General features: G+C 31.8%; 1 protein-coding gene across 4 annotated transcripts; it reads right to left on the reverse strand.

The window, feature by feature from the left end:
• Positions 1–26730, reverse strand: LOC112003063 (receptor-like serine/threonine-protein kinase SD1-6). Of its 4 annotated transcripts, none has more exons than XM_065761280.1 (4): positions 26285–26714; positions 25933–26116; positions 25677–25827; positions 25228–25588 (listed from the first exon to the last, which is right to left on the reverse strand). In XM_065761280.1, the coding sequence occupies exons 1-4, from the start codon at positions 26316–26318 to the stop codon at positions 25274–25276; spliced, it is 684 nt and encodes a 227-aa protein (XP_065617352.1). In that variant the 5' UTR covers positions 26319–26714; the 3' UTR covers positions 25228–25273. The 4 variants fall into 4 exon arrangements, with proteins under 4 accessions (XP_065617353.1, XP_065617352.1, XP_023891001.2 ...); XM_024035233.2 differs by having other exon boundaries at positions 25933–26170; XM_065761281.1 differs by lacking the exon at positions 25228–25588 and adding an exon at positions 1–356 and having other exon boundaries at positions 25933–26730.
• Positions 26731–27266: the final 536 nt, after the last annotated feature.

The raw sequence follows: 27266 nt of genomic DNA on the forward strand, positions 1-27266 counted from the left end.
TGGCAAGTCAAGGTGGTCTTGTAACCACCCTCGCTTAGGATTTATCTTGCTTTCATCTTTGAAATTGTAACATCATTTATGGAACAATTTTCTGACTTAATTTCATAAACCTCTAATGATTTTTCTTGAACAATGTTGATAAGATATGCAGGTTGTTTTGGAGGAAGGAGTTGAACAGTTTCACTTGAAAGCATAGTTGCAACATCTAGCATGGTAGGTCTATCTGTTGCCTAGTTTTGTACGCATAAAAGACCAACATAAATGCATCTCAATATTTCAGATGAAGGGAATGACTCATCTATTATTGTTGGGTCTATTAGCTCCAAACATTTCCCTTCATTCCATAACTGCCATGCCTGATACAAGACCAGTTGTACACACAATGTTAACTATTATATTTAAAATCTCGTGTATAAATTTAGACGAGTTAATTGAGAAACTTACATAGTGGGAGACTGTTAGGATTAGTGCCCTTAAATCCTATTGTATGATGCTATGTACTTTATTATGTATGACATTATGTATGATTTAATATTGTGATTAATAAAGTTGTTTTATTATTATCTAAAATAATGGAAACATGAATATTCGAACATTATCATATAGTCCGTGATATGCATAGTATGTGATTTATGTAAAAAGTCACAGAAGATATAAATCAGAAGTTCTTTGTAAATTCAGAATTTTAGTTCATAGTTGGTGATGAAATTGGGCATTTCATCTGCGAAGACTATAACATATCAATTAAGATGATTTGTCTTGATCATGGAAGTAGAGACTTCTAGTTGATAAGTTGATATGTTTTAAGAGTTAAAACTGGGTCACGTCCTGAACCCAACTATAAAAATAAGCACATGACAATTGTCGCACGATTATAAAGTAAGCACCCTACAAGTGTGCAAGGCATTCTTAGCAACTAAAATTTATCCTCAAAAATTAAATCAAATAAATCCAAAATACCTCAACAAATTCTTTATGAATAGATCTCCAATAATTTAATAGGAACAAATCCAAACCTCATGTACATAGTGCCAATTGGCCAATAAATATAAAACTATTAGAAGACAATCCAATCCCAATATCACAAAACTTCTTTTTCTGCTCACAACACAACATCAAAAACTCTCAAAACTTGCTATTCTTCACAATCTGAAACTGGAGGGGAAAAAGGGTGGTGAGTTGATAACTCAATAAGTAACCAAAATCATAATAAGTTTTATCAAGCAATAGATCTGTAAAGTAATAAGATGTAATATGAGTTTTCAAAAGTTATAATATACTATGGGTTTTCAAGAAGAACTAAGAAGTTTCAGTCTTAAAATAATAAGTTGCAAATAGATCACATACTTTAAGCTTACAAATATATATCATAGATGGTTTAGAAATTAGTCAGTCTTCCATATATCAAAAGCTATAACTTACAATAGGTTCCAAAAATGCATAAGTAGTTTAAGTGACTCAAAATAGTTAAATACTCGAACATTTCCAAAATCGCATATGTAGTTTTAAGGAATCAAAATGGTTCAAATACTCAAACGTAATTTATATTCTTAACAATCTTATGACTATGGTCACACTATATCCCCATGACTGGGTATCAGAGTACCAATGAATAACCCCCATTGGCTGGGTATCAGAATACCACAAAGTACCAATGAATAACCCCCATTGGTTGGGTATCGGAGTACCAATGAATAACCCCCATTGGCTGGGTATCAGAGTACCAATGAATAACGCCCACTGGTTTGGTTATCAGAATACCAATGAATAACCCCCATTGGTTTGGGTATTAGAACACCAATGAATAACCCAATTGGGTGGGTATCAAAATCAATTCATAGTCAGATTGTTCATAATCATATATATGAAATCATAGTTTCTAACAAAAATATATCTTATTCAAGCATGTATGTAAAAATCATATACTTAGTATTAAAATATATTTGTAATAATCCTTTACTTGAAATCAGTAATACAATAGAAATAAAAATTCTATGTATCAGAGTCAAAATATAGTTAGATTGTCTAAAATCATATATATCAAATCATAGTTTGAACAAAAATATATCTCATTCAAATACATATATATTAAACTATGTACTCAGTACTCAATATATTTGTGATAATTATTTATTCTTTACTTTAAATCAATGTAGGTAAAACAATTAAATAAAATAGTAACAATTATAAACAAATTCCAGTAGTTAAAATATAGTAGTATAAGCAAAATAAAACCAATTAGGATAAGGTTACTTACCTCCAAAAGCAATTCCAAAAGAACTTTTCTTAACAATTCCTCTAAAATCTTTAGATATCACCTAGAACAATTTTCAAATATTTTTACTCAATAATCAAATAATTTAAGGACATATAATCAATCATGGAAATATACTTAATATCCTCTACGAGAATATAAAGCTTATAGAACTATACAAATGAACTCACTAGGATTATATTTTGCTGAACTAATAACACTTTAACACTAAATTAAAGTTTCTCTAACCAATGATATTCTAACTAATAATATTCCCTTGCATTAATCGAAACTCATATTGCCATGAAGAAGGCAGTAGCCAAAATATCATTGACCTAGGATTTAATATACAACCCCAAAGAAAACGTTAATTCATCCTAACATATATAATCAAAGAAACGTGGCAAAACTAAAAGGACCTAATATATACAAATCTAATAGAAGACCTGATGGCAATATATATACCTATTCTAGGGACCCGCAGAGAACAAAGTGAGAACCATACACCCACAAAAGCCGATTCCAACCTTTAATATATAACCTCAATGGTTTTACTAGCACAATCTCAATGAAACGGTGGCAGCATCATTGACTTATTTTATATATATATATATATATATTATGTGTACAAAACCGAAGGAAGACTTAAGCCAAAATCATTGATTCTTGAAATTCTGTGGCTCAATCTAGGATTATATATATAAATATCCTAATGAAAACGTAATAGTCATGCCTTTGTTCATGGATACACAGCGGCAAATCTAACCGTAACATATAAGTAGAATTTTAGGACCAAAATCAAACTTCTGAACAATATAATATCACAACTGATTCCAAGATAACCTTATAACTTTTAATTCTTTGTTTCTAATGATGAGAAATCATACCTTGAATAGTCTGATTGCCTCATCAATTGTATGTGCTCTAACTCTAAGGCTCCGCTTGGGAGTTCATAAGGGAATGGAATGGAATGGAACGAGATAATTATAAGAGAATAGAAAGGAATAGAATGGAATTAAATGTATTTAAGTAAGGGAAAGGAATGGAAAAGAATGGAATGGAATGGAATTAAGTAACCTTGTTTGGATGTTTTAAAATAAAGGAATGGAAATGAATGAAAATGAATGGAATGTAAGTAATCCTGTTGGGAGCAACATGGAGGGAATGGAATGGAATCATTTTATGACAATATTACTATTAAACCCCTGTTTTAAAATAAAGGGTTGAATATATAGGGGTATTTTGGGAGTTTTAGTAAAAAAATCATTAAATCTAATTTCATTCCCTCTCATTCCTCCCAATTTCGGGAGGAATGAAAATTTGAGGTTTTAAGGGAATAGAAAGGAATGAGTGTTCCCTCCTACCCATTCCATTCCCTCCCACTTAAACTCCCAAACAAGGGAATGGACTTTCCATTCCCTCCATTAAAACTCCCAAACAAGAGAAATGAAGAATATTCTAAAATTATTCTTTTTATTCCTTTCCATTCCATTCCATTCCCTCCTCCCAAGTGGAGCCTAAGGAAAAACACCTCTTAGCCTCCTTGATAAAACTCTTCCCATGAAAACCCTAATTTATCTTTTCCTCCAACTTATATTTTAACACATCAGAGATGTGGGCTTGGTGGGGTAGTGGGCTGGAATTTAAAATCCACTGAAGCTTATCTCTTTAGTCTCTAAGAAGCCCATAAAACATCTTCATCTTTTATTTGTTTATTTAATATTTTAACTACCGCACTAAAATGTATGCACTAAAACTTTAATTTTTCTCTCTATTTGTAGCACCACAAAATTGTCTAATCCCATCTTATTGTGCACACACATATAGTACATCAACTTTATATTAAAATGATAAGGTATGGTGATAATCATAAAAACAAAATTGGGGTATTACAGGACCCCTGTGAAATTTATTATTCTCCTAACAATTGTCAATTGAATAATAAATCTCACGACTTATATTTACATGAACTCTTAATCTTGAGAGAATAATGGACTTGATCATGAAGTGTAGGTTGCTTTGATATATCAGGAATGGGATCTAAAGTAACGGTCAAAACCTCAGTATGTTGGGCAATCACATCTAGTGTTGATGAAACATATATTCTCAAGATAGAATTCATAGTCTCTAAATGGAGATACAAAATATTCCCTTGAGATAAGTTAATTGGGTTTGTTTTTCAGAATGTTAGGCCTAACTACTTTAGTAAATAGTTACTAAAGTATATATTTATGAAATTAGATTTCATAAATATATAATGAATAACTTAAAGCATTAAACTGAGTACTCAATGATTAAGATATAGTAATCTACAAAGTGGTAGACTACATTTATGACTTTGTGTTACTATAAATATTTTATGAAGGGGTTGCATAAACAATAAAGTCTTGGGATATAATTTATTAATAAAGCCTAGAGTGCAATTATATTTATATAGTGGTATTAAATATAATTAATGGTAACTTTGGACTTGTCAAGAGTTGATAGAAAAGCCTAAGGCCCATTAGACCTAGTGTCTTATTTGTTCCCTTTTGGTCTCACTCCAAGCCACATATTAGAGCCCAATTGGAAAGACCTAAAAGGCTAGCTCAATTAGATAATCAGTTATAAGGAGAAAAGCATATAGAATTTTGTAAGATACATGAAATGGTATGTATGTGAGTGTTGGACACTCCCTAATTCTCTCTTGAACAAATTCATATAACTGATTGAGGGACCACACTTCTTGGGCATTAGTGGAATTGAAGTGAAGATTAAAAGTGTTCTCAAGTACTTCTAATCTTTGTTTTGAAATTCACCACACCAAGGTACAATATCTTGTTCTTGTATTCTAAAATTTACATACTATGTGTTATCAATTGCAAATGAAGTAGATCTGTTAATTTTTCGCTGCGTATGTTTTGTATGCGATACAAACATGTATTTTTCCATCAGTAACAAACTTATTTTTCCACTCTTTCTCTCTCTGTTTTGCTAAGCTATAATGTAAAAGAGAGAATAATCGTAAAGATTTAGATTAGCCAATTGCAATAATAATTTCCACTTTTCTTGAGAAAACTTTCAATCATTGATAGTAAGACAACTTATTGAATGAAAATCTTTTAATATTTACCAAAAAAAATCTTTTAATATTTTCCAATATGTTCCATTTCTCTTATTTGATTTCCCTGCAACAAATAGGAACCTCCCTAAAGTAATAGAATCTTTTACATCATTTCAATTGTTTTTTTTCATGGGCCTTGTGCTTGTCAAAAAGTTCACATTTTTAGTTGAGGGAGTGGTGGCGTTGCCAACCCATATAAGCTGGCCACCGGCCTGTCGTAGCATTGGATTTGGCTGGATTTTTAGTTTTTGAGCTCTTTTGCCATTGGGAGATTTCATTTGATTTTGGCAAAAATACCATTTGGTTCCTTATGTTTTGGAGTCATAGTTAATTTATTCTATATATTTTGAAAGTAGTCAGTTTGGTCCCTACTATTAATTTATTAACGAAAATTAATTTGCTAACAGAAAATACTTACGTGGCAAACAGATTGCATAATTGGCATAGTTGAAGGTGATGTGGCATAGCTACATCTGTTGGAAAATCTGGTTTTGTATCTCATACAAAACACACAGCGGAAGCAATAGATATGGATCTACTTCATTCATGATTGATAACATGCACTATGTAAATTCCAGAATTTAAGAACAAGATAGCGTACCTTGGTATGGTGAAATTCAAAATAAAAGATTAGAAGTTGTTAGGATTTTAGACCCCTTAAAACACAACATTTGGATTAACCTAGTTTACTAGCCAAGTGATTAACTTAGTCAAATTATGCAAATCTAGGTTAACACAATCAAATAATCATATCAAGATATAAAGCAGCGGAAAAACCCCTTAAAACACAACATTTGGATTAACCTAGTTTACTAGCCAAGTGATTAACTTAGTCAAATTATGCAAATCTAGGTTAACACAATCAAATAATCATATCAAGATATAAAGCAGCGGAAATATAAAGAACACAAAGATATGATCACCCAGGAAAACCAAACCGGTAAAAAACCTGGGGAGGATTTAACCTAGCTATCCTCAAGGTAAACTTGAATCCACTATATGAAAGAATCGAAGTTCATACAAAAGGACTTACAAGCACCCACGCTCGACTTCCTAATGCTACCCACCAGTAGAACTTACTGACACGACCACGTGCAAGCTCCGAATCCACGGATTCCTTCTTTCTTGGATTCTTCACAAGATACAAGCACCCCCGCTTGTATTTCTTTAAGTTCCAATGGCAGCAACTGAGTTGATCATCAAGGTGTTGATAATATCTCTATCTTGAAAACCCTAAATTTATGAAAAGGAAAGCTTCTCAAGAATCTCACAAGAGATTCACACAAACAGCAAAATATGAGCAACAAGAGCATCTAGAGCTACTCTAAAAACGTGGCTAGGGTTTCCTTTATATAGTGGGAGAAGTAGATATGAAACCTTAATCCTTAATGGGTTTGGGCTGAGTTGGAAAATTCTGCAGAAAAATGTTCTGCCCGAGATTCGATCGATCGAGTCTAATTTTCGATCGATTGAGCTAGGCCGAAAGTTACTAATACTTCTGCAGCCACTTGATTCCAACTTTACATAAAACGCCCATACTTTGAGCAAGTCTAAACAAGACTAACAGCCTATTTTGATCATGGTTTGCCAACAATACACATTAGAGTTCTAAATACATAAAATCCTAAGTCTTTAGAACCTAACAAACTCCCCCTTTGACAATCCGTGACAAAACACAAATTAAAAGCTCAAAGTTTACAAATAAAAGCTCTTTACAAAAATAATGCTCATAACACAAATTCAATCCTAACTACTATCCATCAGTTGCAAGTGTAGATAGCAGCTCAATTGAATCAACCTGTATATTCCTGAAACACTAAACAAAACGCATAAACGCATGTGTGACAGAAAAATAGTAAATCAACAAATAAATTCTTGACTTCACAAAACACAAAACAAAGACATATATCATGAATAACTCATAAATATAAATCAATGAGCAGTGAACAAGAAATAGAAATAAAAACATAAGTAAACTAGTTCCCCCTAAGTTAGATACAACAAAAAGTTTTCATTTATATTCTCCCCTTTCAAAAATAATTTCAACTCCCCTTAAACAAGACAAACATGTTTCCCATAAATCAATAATTTCTTCCCATTTTTGTCACGTATTGACAAAGACAACTCATACAGAGAGTAAACAGTCACCATACACAATAAAGGATAAGAGAAAATAGAGAATTAATGGGACACAAACCACTTCAACTCTATAGAAAATAGAGACAACTCCTCCTATGAACAACAAAGGTTTAAAAAAAATCTTCCCCTATAAAAATAGGAAAAACAAAACAAGTTTTTGAAAAAAAAAGTTTTGGGGAAACTTTAGGAGGTGGGAAAAATAAAAACACACAAACCAAAGTTAAAAACTAAGGTGAGGATACACATGAAAAAAATATTTTCTCTTTCAATAAATGCAAACATGACACTATGTGACCCATAAATAGTTGCATGAATAGAGAAAAATATTTGCACATTGATTATCTATCATATCTCTTAAGAAAAATATTTTCTGCAGTTCATATATAAGAAATAGCATATACTAGAATGTACAAAACTCAAAAATTAATCAATCAATTTTTAAATCAAGTTGAGTACCCAATTTAGCAAAGTGTATGCATGCTATGTGTGAAAACAATGAGAGATATGACTGTAAAACTGCAAGATGGATACAAAAATCAATATAATGCATGTGAATCCTAAATACAAATAATGCATGAAAAAATATGTCATAATGCATGCTCTAATGTAGTGAAACTAAGTTCAATATACGTTAAATTCACAAAATTGACTTGAGCATAGAGTTTCTAATAAAACTCCAAAAATTTAAAACCACTTGTTAAGTTTTTAGGAAAAATTTGACCAACTGATCATCACACAAGCTAGAATACACAATATAATGATCAATTACATCAATTCAACAAGCCAATTGCATCAATTGAACCCAATTTGAACAAAATCCCCAATTCAGGTACATTCAAGCTCTAGAATTTCTAATTTCTCAAACTTTAAACACATTTTGCATTAAGATCAAGGAACTTTTAATCTTGGATGGCCACAACAAGATCACACACAATAAAACGTACCAAGTTTAGCGAAGAGTAACTTGTGTAGTGTGTGCAACTAGTAAAAACTTGAGATACATGTGAGGTAATATGTGAATAGCAATCAATTACAAAGTCTACAAAATTCATCACATATAATTTGAAAGAGACTATCACCTAAAGAGTTATATCATATAACTTCCACATCTCCTCGAACATAAGCTTGCAAACATTTAAGTTTCTTGAATTTTGCCTCATAATATACACATCAATTTTAATTATGTGATTTGGCATCAAGCCTAATAGTACACACCAATTTTAAGCAGTAAGCAATTAAACCGAGGCTACACCTTATGTTCTTTTTGTGCAAGTGCTACACTTTCTCGAGCACAAAATCTTACGATATGCACTAAGGTGTTCATGATTGGCTAGTGAACAGTAGTGAGATGGTTATTTATGCCTTTCTCAAAAGAATTAAGTCCAACAGTCAAAGACATGTGACTTCAAGATCAAGATCATGTGATCAAAAACTATAAACATCTTCCCACACAACATGCACTACAAAGCTTAACTAGTAAAGTGCAATAAATAAGCTCATCAAAACTAAACAAGGTACATAAACTTGTTATGTAAAGATAATATGACCAATCCTTGATTATAAATCCAAGATGTGAAATACAAATCACAAAAATCTTTTTGGTTTAACAAAAATTTATGACCAAAAACAAGAAGCGCATATTGCTAAATGAACAATGCAAAAGCAATGCATGATAGTGCTTAACTAAGTTATAGAGGGTACACAAACAAGAAATATCAATTTATTAATTAACCCTTGAGTACATGTACAAACTAATACATACTTACACAAAATCAAAAATAGCTTAGCATTTATATAACACATACTTTTCAAGTTTCTCCATAATGTCAAGCATGTTACAAATCAAGAGAGAGATATCATAATTCATGTAATCCTCAAAACAAACAAAACAAGACACAAACTAAAATATTTTTGTCTTTTTGAAAATTTTCAATGTTTTTGGATTTAAAAAAAAAAAAAAAACTAAAAAACAAAACCACCAAAAACAGAAACAAAACATGTCCACAATTAATTGAAAGAATTAAATCAAGGACAAGTTAGCAACACTCACCTTGGAGAATCTTTTCTCACCCATCTAGCACGAGTCTTCGGCTTTGTAGGTGAAAATCCATATGAAGCAAAGTGTATTTGAGAGATTACACCAATCTTCAGAGAAAGACTAAAATCTTGCAAATTCCTTTCACAAGCCAACAAGCTTAAACTTTTCAAAAGTATATGAAACAATTTATTTGGATTTATGGCAAGAGAAATATTATCACATATCCTAAATTGAAACACAGAATGCTTAAATTTCAATTTATGACAATTAAGATGAATGTGACCACGGACACCACAAAAGTGGCAAACAGGAACAAATTTAGGAACATCAGTATTCTTAACAGCAAATCTAGTCTTAGATTTTGGTTTTTGCCTCAACAAGGAACAATTTGGTCTAATATGACCAACAACACCACAACGGTGACAAGTAGGCACAAAAACAGATTTATTATGCTCTTTAACAATAGATTTAGACTTAAGTTTAGAAACTTCAACGTCTATATCAGAACTTTTACCTTTGTCTAACCTAGCAATATAAGCATTTTCTTTTTTATTCCTCTTGAAATGAGGGACATAAACTTTCTCAGTTTTAGGCTTAAGAGAAACAGAAACACTTCTGTTATCAATAGCAGGCTTGGCACTAGTCAAATTTTCAATTTTAGTTTTAGATTCAACTAACTTTTATTCCAAGCTTTTCTATTTCTCATCTTGAGAGGAAATTTGATTTCTCAAAAATTCATTCTTTTTATTAGATTCGTTTAATCTAACAATCAATTCCTCTTTTTCAAGATTAACTAATTTTAACTCTTCTTTAAATTTCTTAGAAATTTTCAAAGATTTAGATAATTCCTTGTGAAGAGTTTCACAGACATCAATAAAATCAACAAAAACAATAGTGTCCTTTTTATTCAAATCATCACAAACATGAGCAAAAAGACACTTCAAATTATCCATGATAACAGGGGTCAAGGATCAGTTCAGAGATCAAAAGATCTACAACAGAAGAGCTACCCGCTCTAATACCACTTGTTAGCATTTTAGACCCCTTAAAACACAACAATTGGATTAACCTAGTTTATTAGCCAAGTGTTTAACTTAGTCAAATTATGCAAATCTAGGTTAACACAATCAAATAATCATATCAAGATATAAAGCAGCGGAAATATAAAGAACACAAAGATATGATCACCCAGGAAAACCAAACCGGTAAAAAACCTGGGGAGGATTTAATCTAGCTATCCTCAAGGTAAACTTGAATCCACTATATGAAAGAATCGAAGTTCATACAAAAGGACTTACAAGCACCCACACTCGACTTCCTAATGCTACCCACTAGTAGAACTTACTGACACGACCACGTGCAAACTCCGAATCTACAGACTCCTTCTTTCTTGGATTCTACACAAGATACAAGCACCTCCGCTTGTGTTTCTTTAAACTCCAATGGTAGCAACTCAGTTGATTATCAAGGTGTTGATAATATCTCTACCTTGAAAACCCTAAGTTTATGTGAAAGAAAGCTTCTCAAGGATCTCACAAGAGATTCACACAAACAGCAAAATATGAGCAACAAGAGTATCTAGAACTACTCTAAAAATGTGGCTAGGGTTTCCTTTATATAGTGGGAGAAGTAGATATGAAACCTTAATCCTTAATGGGCTTGGGCTGAGTTGGAAAATTCTGCATAAAAACGTTTTGCCCGAGATTTGATCGATCGAGTCTAATTTTTGATCAATCGCAGCCACTCGATTCCAACTTTACATAAAACCCCCACACTTTGAGCAAGTCTAAACAAGACTAACAACCTGTTTTGATCATGGTTTGCCAACAATATACATTAGAGTTCTAAATACATAAAATCTTAAGTCTTTAGAACCTAACAGAAGTACTTGGGAACACTTTTAATTTTCACTCCAATTCCACTTTACATCCAAGAAGTGTAGTCTCTCAATCAGTTTCCAAAAGAGAATAATTGAGTGGCTTCACTCGCACATACACACCATTTCACAATGATGTCTCTCTTAAAATAAAATTTTGTATGTTTCTCCATTTATAACTAACTAATTATCTAATTGGGCTAGGCTATTGGGCCTTTCCAATTGGGCTTTAGTGTGTGGCTTGGAGTGGGACCAAAAGGGACCAATAAGACACTAGCTCCAATGGGCCTTGAGCTTTTCTGTCAACTCTTGACAAGTCTAAAGTTACCATTAATTATATTTAATACCACTATATAAATATAATAGCACTCTAGGCCTTATTAATAAATTATATCTCAAGATTTTATTATACATGCAACCCCTTTATAAAATATTCGTAGTAATACAAACTCATGAATGTAGACTGCCACTTTGAAGATTACTATATCTTAATCCTTGAGTACCCGGTTTAATCCTTTAAGTTATTCATCATATATTTATAAAATCCAATTTCATAAATATATACTTTAGTAACTCCTTACTAATGTGGTTAGGCTTAACACTCTGAATAATTAAACTCATTAAACTTATCTCAAGGGAATATTTTATATCTACGTTAAGAGATTATGAATTCTATCTTGAGAAGATACGTTTCATCAACACTAAATGTGACTGCCCAACATACTAAGGTTTTGATTGTGACTTTAGATCTTACTCCTGATATATCAAAGTAACCTACATTTCATGATTAGGTCCATTATCCTTTCAGAATTAAGAGTTCATGTAAATAGAAGTCATGAGATTTATTATTCATTTGATAGTCGTTAGGAGAATAATAAATCTCACAGCAGTCCAGTTCAATATGTCTTAACTCTTAAAACATATCAACATACCAACTAGAAGTCTTCACTTCCATGATCAAGACAAATCATCTAAGTTGATATGTTATAGTCTTAGCAGAAGAAATGCCCAATTTTATCACCGACTACAAACTATAATTCTGAATTTACTAAGAACTTGTGATTTATATCTTCTGTAACTTTTCACATAAATCACATACATGCATCTCATGGACTATATGACAATGTCCAAATATTCATGTTACCATTATTTTAGATAATAATAAATTTTTTTTATTAATTATAACATTAAGTCATACATAATGTCATACATAGTATCATACAATAGGATTTAAGGGCACACATCCTAACAATCTCCCACTTGCCCTAATATGACCAAAACGCAAGTGCCAAAGATATGCATCACTTGTAAAAGAAAACTTTCTCTTTAATGATTTTACATGAGAGTTATTATCTAATTCAGAATTGTATAATTCATGCTTATCAGGAGTTCAAATATAAAGACCATCTATAATATTTCCAGAATAGATAAGCATTTTATTCTTCTTTATTATAACATTGTCTTTTAGGATAACATACCATCCATATTTACCTAAATAAGTTGCAAAAATTAAATTCCTACGAACATTAGGTACATACAAACAGTCTTCTAATATTAAAACTCTAGATTCAAAACATAAATTAAACACTCTAATAGCTACAACTGGAATCCTGCTCCCATCAACCAAGGTAAGAAACATTTCCCCTTCATTCAACTTTCTGGTCTCTTAAAACCCCTGCAAAGATTTGCAGATATGATTAGTACAACCTGAATCCACACACCAGGAATCCGTGAGATTTTATACTAAACATGTTTCAAGAAGGAATGTAATTTTCATACCTTTATTCTTGGCAGCCTTAAATATTGGACAATTCCTCTTCCAATGTCCTTTCTCATCGCAATGGAAACACTTTCCTTTGGTTTTCTTTCCTTTGTTGGCAACTCCTAAGGCAACTTATTTACCATTTTGCTTGGTGAAGTCCTTCTTCTTCTTCTTTTTCTTTTTACCCTTGCCTTTCGACTTAGGTTGAGAAGTAGAAGCTTCAGCCATATTGGCATCAACACTAAGTACCAAGGATGCCTTCCACCACTACCAACTCATTCATCAATTCAGACAATGTATAAACCTTTTTGTTTATATTATATTAAGCCTGAATTCCTTGAATGATTCTAGTAGTGACTGGAGTATCATATCCACTTGGGATTCTCCATCAATATCGGCAACTAAAACTTCCAATGTATTCAGATTAGAGATCATCCTAAGACAATGCTCCCTCACTGAAGTACCTTTAGCCATTCTGGTATTATAAATTTGCCTCATAGTTTCTTGCCTTACAAAACGGCATTGCTCACCAAACATCTCCTTCAGACTTAGCATTATGTCTGAAGCCAGTTCTACATCATGCATTTGATGCTGTAGAACATTTGAAATAGATGCTAGGATAAAGTACTTAGCTATCTCATTAGATTTCTGCCAACGATTATATCGCTATTTTTCCTCAAGAGGAGCATCTAATGATGGAAAGCTAGGACATGGTTGAGTAAGCACATATTTGTGCTCTTCAGCAGTAAGAACAATGTCCAAATTTTTTTTCCAGTCAACATAGTTGGATCCAGTCAGTTTGTTTTAAATAAGAATAGCAACAAGTGGGCTAAATGATGCCATGATTTTAAATCTGAAAATAACAAACATGAATATAATTAGTAAACTAGACATTATCAATTTAGCATATAAACATATAGTATGGAACCTTAATAAAACCATAATATAAAATATGCAACGACAACCCAATCATCCTATATTCAATATCCCTTAACATAGAGTGAATATTAAATACTATGATTGATTGAGAACTATTCTCATTATTAGTGCTATTATGATAACTCTTATCAAATACTAATAATATGCCGTTTTACATTTAGCCTCTAAGTAATAATAGTAAGAACTCAGCATAGAGGATACTATAATACTTAGTCTAGTGTATACCATTGTCTAGAATCAAGTGTAGCCACATTTCATCTCCCTTAACAGGTTTATTTTGTAGTACCATGATACAAAACACCCTCCGCATGGAATGCAAAGCTCAAGGCTAAGACAAGGTGTTTGATCAAACTACTATAAACTAGGTAGTTCAATTTTGTCGCACCATGAAATAAATACTCTTCGCATGGAATGCTAAGCTCAAAGCAAAAACAAAGTATATATTTCATACTACTATGAACAGACAATGGAGGCCGTGAGACCCAACCCTTGTATCTCTCTCCCACTAGATATTTTAAATTAAAAGTTTTTAAGATCAAGAACCATAATAATGCTAGACACCTTGAAAACATAATCCTAATCTCATTAGGAATAAATTTCATAATCCTAGCATTAACAAGATAGCATATATATATATATATATCCATGTGTCTCCATATAAATTGCAACATATGAAACACACTTTAATATACGGATCCAAGACATCCAAGGCATATAACACATGCTAGAAATAGAAACATTGTATTACTTCCTTATATCAATAATCCGAATGCATATGAACCCATATAAATAATAATATATATCAAGCATTAACGTTAAATTGATAACATTGATATATAAATGTATATTGCTAACATTGATGTATCCAAGCCACAATATATCATTGATAACGTGCATCATTGACTTAATATATATATTTAAACCAATTCATGAAGTTAGGCTTTGAATCCTTATATCACTTCCTTAAAGATAACAAAATCATTTAGAAGTCTATCCTGAAACAGTGCGTTGGTCCAAACGGTTAAGTTTTAAACTTCTATCTTGACGGTTATATAACAACACCATCTAGAAGTCTATGGCCAAGAGAAATTCTTTTAAAGACAAAATTCCACATTAAAAGAAATTCACTTCACATCAACGCAAAGTCAATCACCTTTTCTTTAAACAAATTATGAAATCAAAAATCCTACAAACGTGATTATATAGAACAATCATTGCAGATTCAAGAATCCCATAACACAAAGAAAATGATATTCTTTGATTCTAAAACTCAATCACATGTTATACAAGCATGAGATGAAAACCTGGCTCTGATACCAATTGATGAAAAATCTAGTTTTGTATCTCATACAAAATACACAGCGGAAGCAACAAACATGGATCTATTTCATTCATGATTGATAACATGCACTATGTAAATTTCAGAATTTAAGAACAAGATAGCATACCTTAGTGCAGTGAAATTTAAAATAAAAGATTAGAAGTACTTGAGAACACTTTTAATCTTCACTCCAATTCCATTTTATGCCCAAGAAGTGTGGTCTCTCAATCATTTTCCAAAGGAGAATAATCGAGTGGCTTCACTCACACATACACACCATTACACAATAATGTATCTCTTAAAATAAAATTATGTATGTTTCTCCTTTTATAACTAATTGGTTATCTAATTGGGCTGGCCTATTGGGCCTTTCCAATTGGGTTTTAGTGTGTGGCTTGGAATGAGACCAAAAGGGACCAATAAGACATGAGCCTTGGGCTTTTCTATCAACTCTTGACAAGTCCAAAGTTACCATTAATTATATTTAATACCACTATATAAATATAATTGCACTCTAGGCCTTATTAATAAATTATATCCCAAGACTTTATTATACATGCAATCCATTCATAAAATATTCGTAGTAATACAAAGTCATGAATGTAGAGTGCCACTTAGAAGATTACTACATCTTAATTCTTGAGTACCCAGTTTAATCCTTTAAGTTATTCATCATATATTTATGAAATACAATTTCATAAATATATACTTTAGTAACTCCTTACTAAAGTAGTTAGGCCTAACACTTTAAATAACCAAACTTATTAAACTTATCTCAAGGGAATGTTTTATATCTCCGTTATGAGATTATGAATTCTATCTTGAGAATATATGTTCCATTAACACTAAATGTGACTGCCGAACATATTGAGGTTTTAATCGTGACTTTAGATCTCACTCCTGATATATCAAAGTAATCTATATTTTATGATCAGATCCATTATCCTCTCAAGATTAAGAGTTTATGTAAATAGAAGTCGTGAGATTTATTATTCATTTGACAGTCATTAGAAGAATAATAAATCTCATAGCAGTCCAATTCAATATGTCTTAACTCTTAAAACATATCAACATACCAACTAGAAGTCTCCACTTCCATGATCAAAACAAATCATCTTAGTTGATATGTTATAGTTTTCGCAAATGAAATACCCAATTTCATTACCAACTACGAACCATAATTTTGAGTTTACAAAGAACTTGTAATTTATATCTTCTGTGACATTTCACATAAATCACATACTATGCATCTCATGGACTATATGATAATGTCCAAATATTCATGTAACCATTATTTTAGATAATAATAAACAACTTTATTAATTATACATTAAGTCATACATAATGTCATACATAGCATCATACAATAGGATTTAAGGGCACACATCCTAACAACATCAACTAAAAATCCAGCCAAATCCACTTTAGAAACAATTGATGGAATTAACTATTCTCACAGTTACTCATTTGACCCCTTTTACCTCCTCTCTCCAAAATCGATCACTGCCTTTTCTTAGTTTTGTATCTCATACAAAATACACAGCGGAAGCAACAAACATGGATCTATTTCATTCATGATTGATAACATGCACTATGTAAATTTCAGAATTTAAAAACAAGATAGCATACCTTAGTGCGGTGAAATTTAAAACAAAAGATTAGAAGTACTTGAGAACACTTTTAATCTTCACCCCAATTCCACTTTATGCCCAAGAAGTGTGGTCTCTCAATCAGTTTCCAAAGGAGAATAATCGAGTGGCTTCACTCACACATACACACCATTTCACAATAATGTATCTCTTAAAATAAAATTATGTATGTTTCTCCTTTTATAACTAATTGGTTATCTAATTGGGCTGGCCTATTGGGCCTTTCCAATTGGGTTTTAGTGTGTGGCTTGGAATGAGACCAAAAGGGACCAATAAGACATGAGCCTTGGGCTTTTCTATCAACTCTTGACAAGTCCAAAGTTACCATTAATTATATTTAATACCACTATATAAATATAATTGCACTCTAGGCCTTATTAATAAATTATATCCCAAGACTTTATTATACATGCTACCCATTCATAAAATATTCGTAGTAATACAAAGTCATGAATGTAGACTGCCGCTTAGAAGATTACTACATCTTAATTCTTGAGTACCCAGTTTAATCCTTTAAGTTATTCATCATATATTTATGAAATCCAATTTCATAAATATATACTTTAGTAACTCCTTACTAAAGTAGTTAGGCCTAACACTTTAAATAACCAAACTCATTAAACTTATCTCAAGGGAATATTTTATATCTCCGTTATGAGATTATGAATTCTATCTTGAGAATATATGTTCCATTAACACTAAATGTGACTGCCGAACATACTGAGGTTTTGATCGTGGCTTTAGATCTCACTCCTGATATATCAAAATAACCTACATTTCATGATCAGATCCATTATCCTCTCAAGATTAAGAGTTTATGTAAATAAAAGTCGTGAGATTTATTATTCATTTGACAGTCGTTAGGAGAATAATAAATCTCATAACAGTCTAATTCAATATGTCTTAACTCTTAAAACATATCAACATACCAACTAGAAGTCTTCACTTCCATGATCAAAACAAATCATCTTAGTTGATATGTTATAGTTTTCGCAAATGAAATACCCAATTTCATTGCCAACTACGAACTATAATTTTGAGTTTACAAAGAACTTGTAATTTATATCTTCTGTGATATTTCACATAAATCACATACTATGCATCTCATGGACTATATGATAATGTCCAAATATTCATGTAACCATTATTTTAGATAATAATAAAAAACTTTATTAATTATACATTAAGTCATACATAATGTCATACATAGCATCATACAATAGGATTTAAGGGCACACATCCTAACAACATCAACTAAAAATCCAGCCAAATCCACTTTAGAAACAATTGATGGAATTAACTATTCTCACAGTTACTCATTTGACCCCTTTTACCTCCTCTCTCCAAAATCGATCACTGCCTTTTCTTCTCTTCTTATTTCTCACTTTCATCTCTCCCTTCACCTCCTCTACCTAAAAATTCATCTTCCCCACACCAAACGATGTGGTATTTTCCAACACCGTAGACTCCTTTAAATCTTGATCACACCATCTGGGCGAAGTAGCTTTTCCGTATTTGTACTCCAATTGGGCAAATTGAAAAATAAGTGATCTTATTTATTATTTTTCTTCGATGGATTTGGATTTGAAAGAAATATTCTTAATAGAACCCTGCGCAAATTTATTAATAGGGGTATCTCCCTACAGGTAATGGTTTCCAATGTAATTTTGTGGAAAGTTCTGTTTGAATAACTTACAATTGACTCCACGGAAGGCAACATCATCTTGCTAAATAATCCATAGCCCCAAATCTATAACCCATAATCTTGTTACACAGACCAAACCAATTAAAAACTAATTGGTAAGAGTTTATATAAATAATAATAATAATAATAATAATTGGTTAGAGGATTCTTTTGTAGCTCTTGCAAGAGTAGTGAAGATTTGATTTCTCAATAAAAGCCCTGCTAATTTCTTCTTTTGTAGCTCTTCATCTTTCATTCCTCTCCAAACCCAGATCCATGTCGTCCTCGATATCTTTGCCACCGACCACCACCATCACAAACACCGTTGGAGACACTCTTGAGACCAAAAAAGAAAGAAAGAAAGATTAAGTTTCGCTATTGGAAATATCGTGTCGGTTGGTGTGGGGAAGGGGATGAAGAATTTCTGGGCAATGAAGGTAAAGGAAAAGATGAAAGTGAGAAGTGAGAAGAGAGGAAAAAGGCAGTGGTTGATTTAGGAGAGAGAAGGTGAAAGGGTTCAAATGAGAAACAGAGAAAATAGTTAATTCTAACAATTTTTTCTAAAGTGGATCTGACCTGTATTTTTAGTTGACGTGGCTGTGCTAGGTCACCTTCAACTAATGCCAATTATGCAATCTGTTTGCCATATTGACATTTTCTGTTAATGAATTAATGGCAGTGATCAAATTAATTATAAATTGAAAATAATAATGACTAAATTGATTGTGACTCAAAATATAGGGATCCAAATAGTGTTTTTGCCTATTATTTATTGAAATCACGTTAGCTCAAAGAAGTTTGAGTTTTTTCTTTTCGACCATTATACTCGAGTTATGCAACTGGACTGACGATGTGACATGCTCTTAACATTTTATTATAGGAAAAAAATGTTATGATTAATAAAAAAAGAGTTTTTTTTTTTTTTTTTAGAGAGAGAGAGAGAGAGAGAGTTGGAGTACTGAAATTGCTCTAAGGATTTCATTTCAATGCTAGTAATCAATTTTTTATGCCTTTAATTGTAATATAGAGATGGGCTCATAACTTGGCCCATTAGACATTTATTTTTAATAGAGATGGTCTGTTCCACGCTCTTCTTCCAAACGTAGTCCAACTAGCATATCGTAGAGATGGCCAACACAAAACGTTTCATAAAATATTTCACAAATGTTAAGGTCATTAAGTTTTTAATGATAGATAATAAAGTAATATTAGTAATAGTTCTAAATAAGGACCCATAAAAACTTGCAAATTTAATTGTTGTAAAAGTTTTGTGTCTATAACATTATTCTATAATCACCCATTAGGCCATCACCACTATAAAATGGCCACCTAGTCAAGCCACATAGCTAATGAAGCCTTATCTATATTGGCTTCTTTTTCTTGGGAACTAATTTCAAAAGTGAGAAATGTGATGCAGAATGTAAAGTGTAGAAAAAATGGGTTAGTATTTGTTCTAGATAAAAGCAAAGAGATATTTAAATCCACAAATATAACCTCTCCAATTTACTAAAAATAAAGAAAATCTCAATTTTATGGAGAGTGAATTGTTCATTTTTGTTTTACAGCCTATTTAGAAGCTTCAAAACTTAAAACAAAATCATTTAACAAATTCAATTCTTGTGGTACCACGAAAACTTTGTTTTAAGGGATTGAAAATCGGCAGTTTGGTCTTTTCATGTGGTGCCACGTACGCAAAAGGTCATGTGAGTTACACATGATCTTCTTTTCTGTCCAAGTTAATAGACAAAATATCTTTGGAATGTGAAAAGTTTTCCTCAAGGAAACAGGAGTTGCTAAACCATAAGACTTCTAGAAGCTAGGAAAAGATACTACCTACATCACCAAACCCTCCTTCATGTATGGTAATTATGATGAGTAGAACCAATAGCTAGAATTTTATCCATATGTTCGAATTAATCTTTGGGACACCATAAAGTTTGACAACAAATCTCCTTTTGTCATCAAGTAGAATATACATTTTTCATTGGGGCATAACTTTTTCTCTTGAATGTTCGTGAACTAGCTCACACTTGACTTCCATTTTTAGGTTACTTTTCTAATTTTTGTTATAGTAATTAGAAGGTAGCATTACCTCTATGAATTACACGTTTGAGGTGCATGCCTTTGTCATTACTCATCAAAGTTTCTCCAAATTAACCCTTTTTTTTCTATAACTTACAAAAAGAATGCAACTAGGAATGAGCTATTTGCTGATTGTCTCAATCGATATCTTTACAAGATTTCTCAGGAGTTAGAAAAAAATAAATAAAAATCAAATATACCTAGTATTAAACTTTTATATATGTGTGTGTTATTATTTTTAAGTGCATCAATGCCTATGCAAGAAAAAACTTACGGACAATAATGATTTGAATCCTACAATGAATTTCTTGGCTTTTCCTTTTTCAAATTTTTTGGTGATATAATTTAACCTAGTCAATAATGCCCAAACTTTTTTTTTCTTTTTATAGGAAAACTTCTATTTTTTTCCATTAAAATTTTGAAATTTTAAAAGTTTCAATTAAGTTATGTAAGAGGTCACAATAGAGATGCGTTCATTATTAGCTTTGAGTCTCCCTCAGAATCTCTATAGTACCTATTTCCAAAGAAAATTCCAAAGGTTTCACCACTACCACAGCTTCAACTTCTGCAACTAAACGTGGAAGAGCCACTGTCTGAGACATCATGACTCATCCTAGTAAATAATGTCCAAACTTTTTGGTTTTGGTAAACTTCTATTTTGTTACTTTAAAGTTTCATTAATTTCAATTGGATTGAAAATTTTTAAAAAGTGTGGAAAGCCTTCTAAGTATGAGCCCCAAAATTCACCCGAAAAAAGATAATTTTAACACCGAACATATGAAAATTTTACCTGTTACTCGCTGATCCGGATCATTAATAGTGATAAGGCCCGTAATTGTCGATAAGTTAATATATCTTTCTTAAATGAACATAGTCCCTACTATAAATCCTTCTACATTTGAAAATATATAGAAAAAAAAAAAAAATACCATCATGTCTATCCCTACTATAGTACCTATTTCCAAAGAAAATTCCAAAGGTTTCACCACTACCACAGCTTCAACTTCTGCAACTAAACGTGGAAGAGCCACTGTCTGAGACATCATGACTCATCCTAGTAAATAATGTCCAAACTTTTTGGTTTTGGTAAACTTCTATTTTGTTACTTTAAAGTTTCATTAATTTCAATTGGATTGAAAATTTTTAAAAAGTGTGGAAAGCCTTCTAAGTATGAGCCCCAAAATTCACCCGAAAAAAGATAATTTTAACACCGAACATATGAAAATTTTACCTGTTACTCGCTGATCCGGATAATTAATAGTGATAAGGCCCGTAATAGTCCCTACTATAAATCCTTCTACATTTGAAAATATATAGAAAAAAAAAAATACCATCATGTCTATCCCTAAATGAACATACATTTGTAAATGACTATTGCATCTATCTAGGATCTGAAAGCTCGATATTGCAAATAACTAGAGCTTGTTTAGACTCCCAATTTTCATTATGGCTTGATTAATATTATGTTTAACACACTTGATGCGGAATATACGTAATTAGCAAATTAATTAATCAAACCACTCAACAATTGCATGGATGAACAAATAAGTGCAAGCTAAAATGGAAAAGGCAGTGGATAAAAGAATAGCAAACCCAAGATAACACGGCGATGTGTTATCAAAACAGAAGAACTTAGCCAAAACCTATCTGTGACCCTCCAAGTCGAAATGATCCACTAGTGAATAAATTGGAGTACAAGGATACCAAAAAGATCTTCCAAGCCTAATTAACCCAAAGTACTTGAGCCCTCCAAGTTCCAACTACTAACAGACTTCTTAGAGTCTTGTCTTCACTAGCTTCCCAGATCCTGCAATACCGCCCGATTGCATTGCCAAGCCTCACTGGCTTATTTTGGCAAATATCAATGATTTTCAAGCTCCGAAACACTTTCTACATTATGAATAGATGTGAGTTGTGTTTGGGTACAAATCTCCTCTCAATGATATAACAATGGGAGAAGAGAGGAGAAGAGACTAAGGATTTCTCTCTTAAGGATGTGTAGCTCTTTCTAACAAGGTAGGTGTGTTGTAGAAACCTTTCTAGGGTTTTCTTCTAAATAGCCTCTTTACAATTTTGTGAGTAATGAGGGTATATATAGTATGAGTGAAGGGTATAAGAGTCACACTTAAAATCCCAATTGTCAGTGCTTTTCGCAAGTCATCTCACGAGTTGGCCAAGTCTTGAGATGAGTCACAAAACTCATTGACTCTTCAGCTTCCGGCATGTACTCTTCATGTGACCTTTAACTGTTTTGATTAGATTTTTACCAACTTAATACCAAACCTATTACGATTAAATCCCACAAAATACAACGAAATAAATTAATGAAATTACAACATTTTTTGTCATGAGATAAAGCTAACATAAATGTTATGTGAAAAACCATAACTTAACAGGATCCATTCCTGAAATTTTAACGTCATTGATAGAAATGCTTTCCATCTTCTTTTTGGCTACCATTGGCTCTTCTACAACTGTTTTCATGAAAACAGCTGGTTGTTTTTAAGTAGGTAGTGGAAAGGATGGATCCAAGATTTCAAGTTATGAGGAGAGGGGGGGGGGGGGGGGGGGGGGGGAAAAAAAAAAAAAAACAAAAAAACAATTTAACATGAAAGGGAAAAGAAAAGAAGAAGAAGAAGAAGAAGACCAATGTGAAAGGAAAAAGAAAAAAAGAAGAAGAAGAAGACCCAAACTCACCAAACCCTATGAGAAAAAAAAAAAAAAAAAAAAAGTTGCAGCTAACCTCTAACTAGTGGGTCCCTCAGTGTGTGTTTAATTACCAAAATGCCATTGAAAACTGAGATTATGTTTGGTAACAGTTTTTGTTTTCTACTTTCAAAAACTTGTTTTTGAAAATATAAAGAAAAAACAATTTTCTTGTATTTTTGAATTCAAAAACATGTTTGGTTACTTGAAATTAAAAAGATAATTTTTTGAAAAAAAAAATAGAAAATACTAAAATATGTTGTGACTATGATTTAAAATTTAATGTTAACTCATTAAATAAAACATATTCATTAAATTAAATGCGTGTTTTCATTGACTTTTGAAAATTAGAAACTGAAAACAGCTTTTTGCATGTTTTCAGTTTCCTTGAAAACAGTTTTTGTTTTATACCCATTTTGAGTTGCCAAACAAGTTTTTCAGTCTCAAAAATAGAAAATTATTTTTAAAAACAGAAAATAAGGAGAAAAAACGGTTACCAAACATACCCTGAATTTTGGAAACTAAAAACACCTAAAATTTGTTTTCAGTTTCCATAACTCATTACTCAAAAATTAGAGAATTGAGTAATGAAAACAAAAACCAAACATACTTGTCAGCCGTGGGTCCCATCATTTTTGAGTTATGGGTGATGGAAACAGAGTTATGAGCGATGGAAACACAAAAACCAAAAAACCTCTAAGCCTTCACACCTCCTACTTTAGTCTACGTACTATGGTTAGCATTCCTTTTGATTATGTTTTATCTCTTCTTTATTTATTATCATTATTTTTTTGCTTTCAATTTTATTTTCTACACGTTTTGCTTTCTTTAATTCTTGTTACTTTGCTTCAATTTATTGCCTTGACAGAAGACTCATAAGTACTCACTACTCAGTTTCACGTGAGGGTAGCTATCTTTGTATTAAAAATTTATTTGAATTCAATGGTGTAATTAGTTTAAAGACACCCAAAACAAAACAAAAATAAAATAAACGAAACAAATGCTAAATAAGATACTGACAGAGAGAGAGAGAGAGAGAGAGAGAGAAACGAAGAAGATGCAGAACAGTGGCCAGAGAAAACTAAAAAGGAGAGGTGCACAGCAAAGAGAACACAGCGATGAAGAAAAGGTAAGATCGTGATAAGAGAGAGGAACTGGTTCTTGAAATTTAGGGGAAAAATCACAGTTTTTTGACTTTCTTTGCTTCGGTCCGCTATCTTAGGTTAAGGATTTACTTGCTTCGGTCCGCTATCCACAGTACTTTTATTTTTATTGTTAATAAAAAAAATTATTTTATTATTTAGGCTTTTATTTATTTTTATTTATTTAAACTGTTAAAGATTATATTTGAGGGGCCAAAATTATTTTTTGAGAAATGCAACGTCTATAATATTTTCACAACGATCCTACGTGACAAGTTGTTATTAACAGGTAAGAAAGTAATGTCAATAATTGGTCCAATTTAAAACCAGTAACAGCTAGTCGCTTATAATTCCTTGTAAAATTATTATAAAAGTACTATGGATGTAAATTATTCTATTTTTGTTGAACCCAAATTCTTGAGATTCTCAAGTTGGGTGTTCAATAACTTTTTTGTAGGGTAGACTAAACAATTTAGTTTAAAACAAATTGTTTACATAAAATATTTTTTTGCAAGAGTGATTTTTTTTTTTTTTTTTTGGCAAGTCAAGGTGGTCTTGTAACCACCCTCGCTTACTATTTATCTTGCTTTCATCTCTGAAATTGTAACATCATTTATGGAACAATTTTTTGGCTTAATTTCAAAGACCTCGGATGATTTTTCTTGAACAATGTTGATAAGATATGCAGGTTGTTTTGGAGGAAGGAGTTGAACAGTTTCACTTGAAAGCATAGTTGCAACATCTAGCATGGTAGGTCTATCTGTTGCCTGGTCTTGTACGCATAAAAGACCAACATGAATGCATCTCAATATTTCAGATGAAGGGGATGACTCATCTATTATTGTTGGGTCTATTAGCTCCAAACCTTTCCCTTCATTCCATAACTTCCATGCCTAATACAAGATCAGTTGTACACACAATGTTAACTATTATATTCAAAATCTAGTGTATAAATTTAGAAGAGTTAATTGAGAAACTTACATATCCTATGAGGTTGAGTGGATACTCAGAGTGATAGCAACTATTATTTTTCTTGCTGCTCACGATTTCCAATAGTAGGACTCCATAGCTAAATACATCAGTCTTTATTGAAACAACACCATTCATGGCATACTCTGGAGACATATAACCACTGAAATAATAATTGACCAATAAAATTTAGTGTATGAATAAGCACATATACGCATACACACAAATAGAATTAAATTTTTTTACTTGAAATGCTATGAATACTTACTATGTTCCAACAATTCTATTTGTGTTTTCTTCTAATCCTTTCAACCCAAATATTCTAGCCAAGCCAAAGTCAGAAATTTTTGGATTCATATCCTCATCAAGCAAAATATTGCTTGCTTTTAAGTCTCGGTGAATTACTCTTAGTCTTGAATATTTGTGAAGATAAAGAAGTCCTTGAGCAATGCCTTCAATGATGTTGAAGCGTTTTTTCCAATTTAATGAAGACTTTTTAGTAGAATCTGACTCAAAGTAGAAAATAATTGCAAGCAAATGATAAGTAATAATTGATTGCGTATAATAGAAAAACAAATATCCAATAAGAAAATTTTCCTTGTAATGAACATACACCCTACCAAAGAGGAAGAAGTCTAAACTTTTGTTGGGCATGTACTCATAGATTAGAATTTTTTCTTCTTGCTGAATGCAAAGCCCTAACAATCTTACAAGATTTGTGTGTTGGAGTCTGGCAATAAGAATAGCTTCATTCTTGAACTCTATCAATCCTTGTCCAGAACTTCTTGAGAGTCTCTTTATTGCTATTTTCTGCCCATCATGTAATTCACCCTGAAAATATATTTCAATAGTGAAATCTCACTTACATTATCTTAAATCAGTTTCCATTTTTATTATTTAATTTTCTATCAAGATTCTACCTTGCCTTTGACCAAAACTCTAGATCTTAAGTTCAAATTTTGTACTAGAAAAATAAATAAAGAGAGCATTGGGTCATGGTGGTACATTTAGTTTGAATAATAGTTAGATGGTGTAAATTCTTAGATTTCTGCATAAGCTTTGTGTATGGTTGATAATTTATAAGGGTATTAAAATATGCTGTCTTGATTTCAAACCTTATTTCCACTATTCATCATACCACCCATTTAAAAAACTTAAAAATCATTTAATTGTTTAATCATATTCAAATTTAATCATACACGAATTGTGTGACGCTCGAAGAAAATGCTAGTCACATCTGCACTTACACCTCAAAAAGACTAGTCAAGTTGTAATTAGGGCTTCTTGTAATTACTTGTAAATTGAACATCTATCTTGCAAAAACTTGATATGCGACTTAGCCTATGGCCACATAACACAACTCAAAAAATCTAATCAAATCAAATCCACACAATTTGGGATATAACAATCTCCCTCGCTTAAATTTTTGATGACCTTATCAAGGCCCACACTGTATTGCAATGACCCTAAGCCACATGATGTTATGAAATTTGCTTAGTTTCTCTAATATCATGTGTAATAACTCGAGAAAAGCACTAGCTACATCTACTTTGACACTCCAAAACGATTAGTTAAGTTGCAATCGAGGTTCCAGAAACCCAA

Source organism: Quercus suber, unplaced genomic scaffold (assembly GCF_002906115.3).
Source record: "Quercus suber isolate HL8 unplaced genomic scaffold, Cork oak 2.0 scaffold_404, whole genome shotgun sequence".
Classification (NCBI taxonomy): domain Eukaryota; kingdom Viridiplantae; phylum Streptophyta; class Magnoliopsida; order Fagales; family Fagaceae; genus Quercus; species Quercus suber.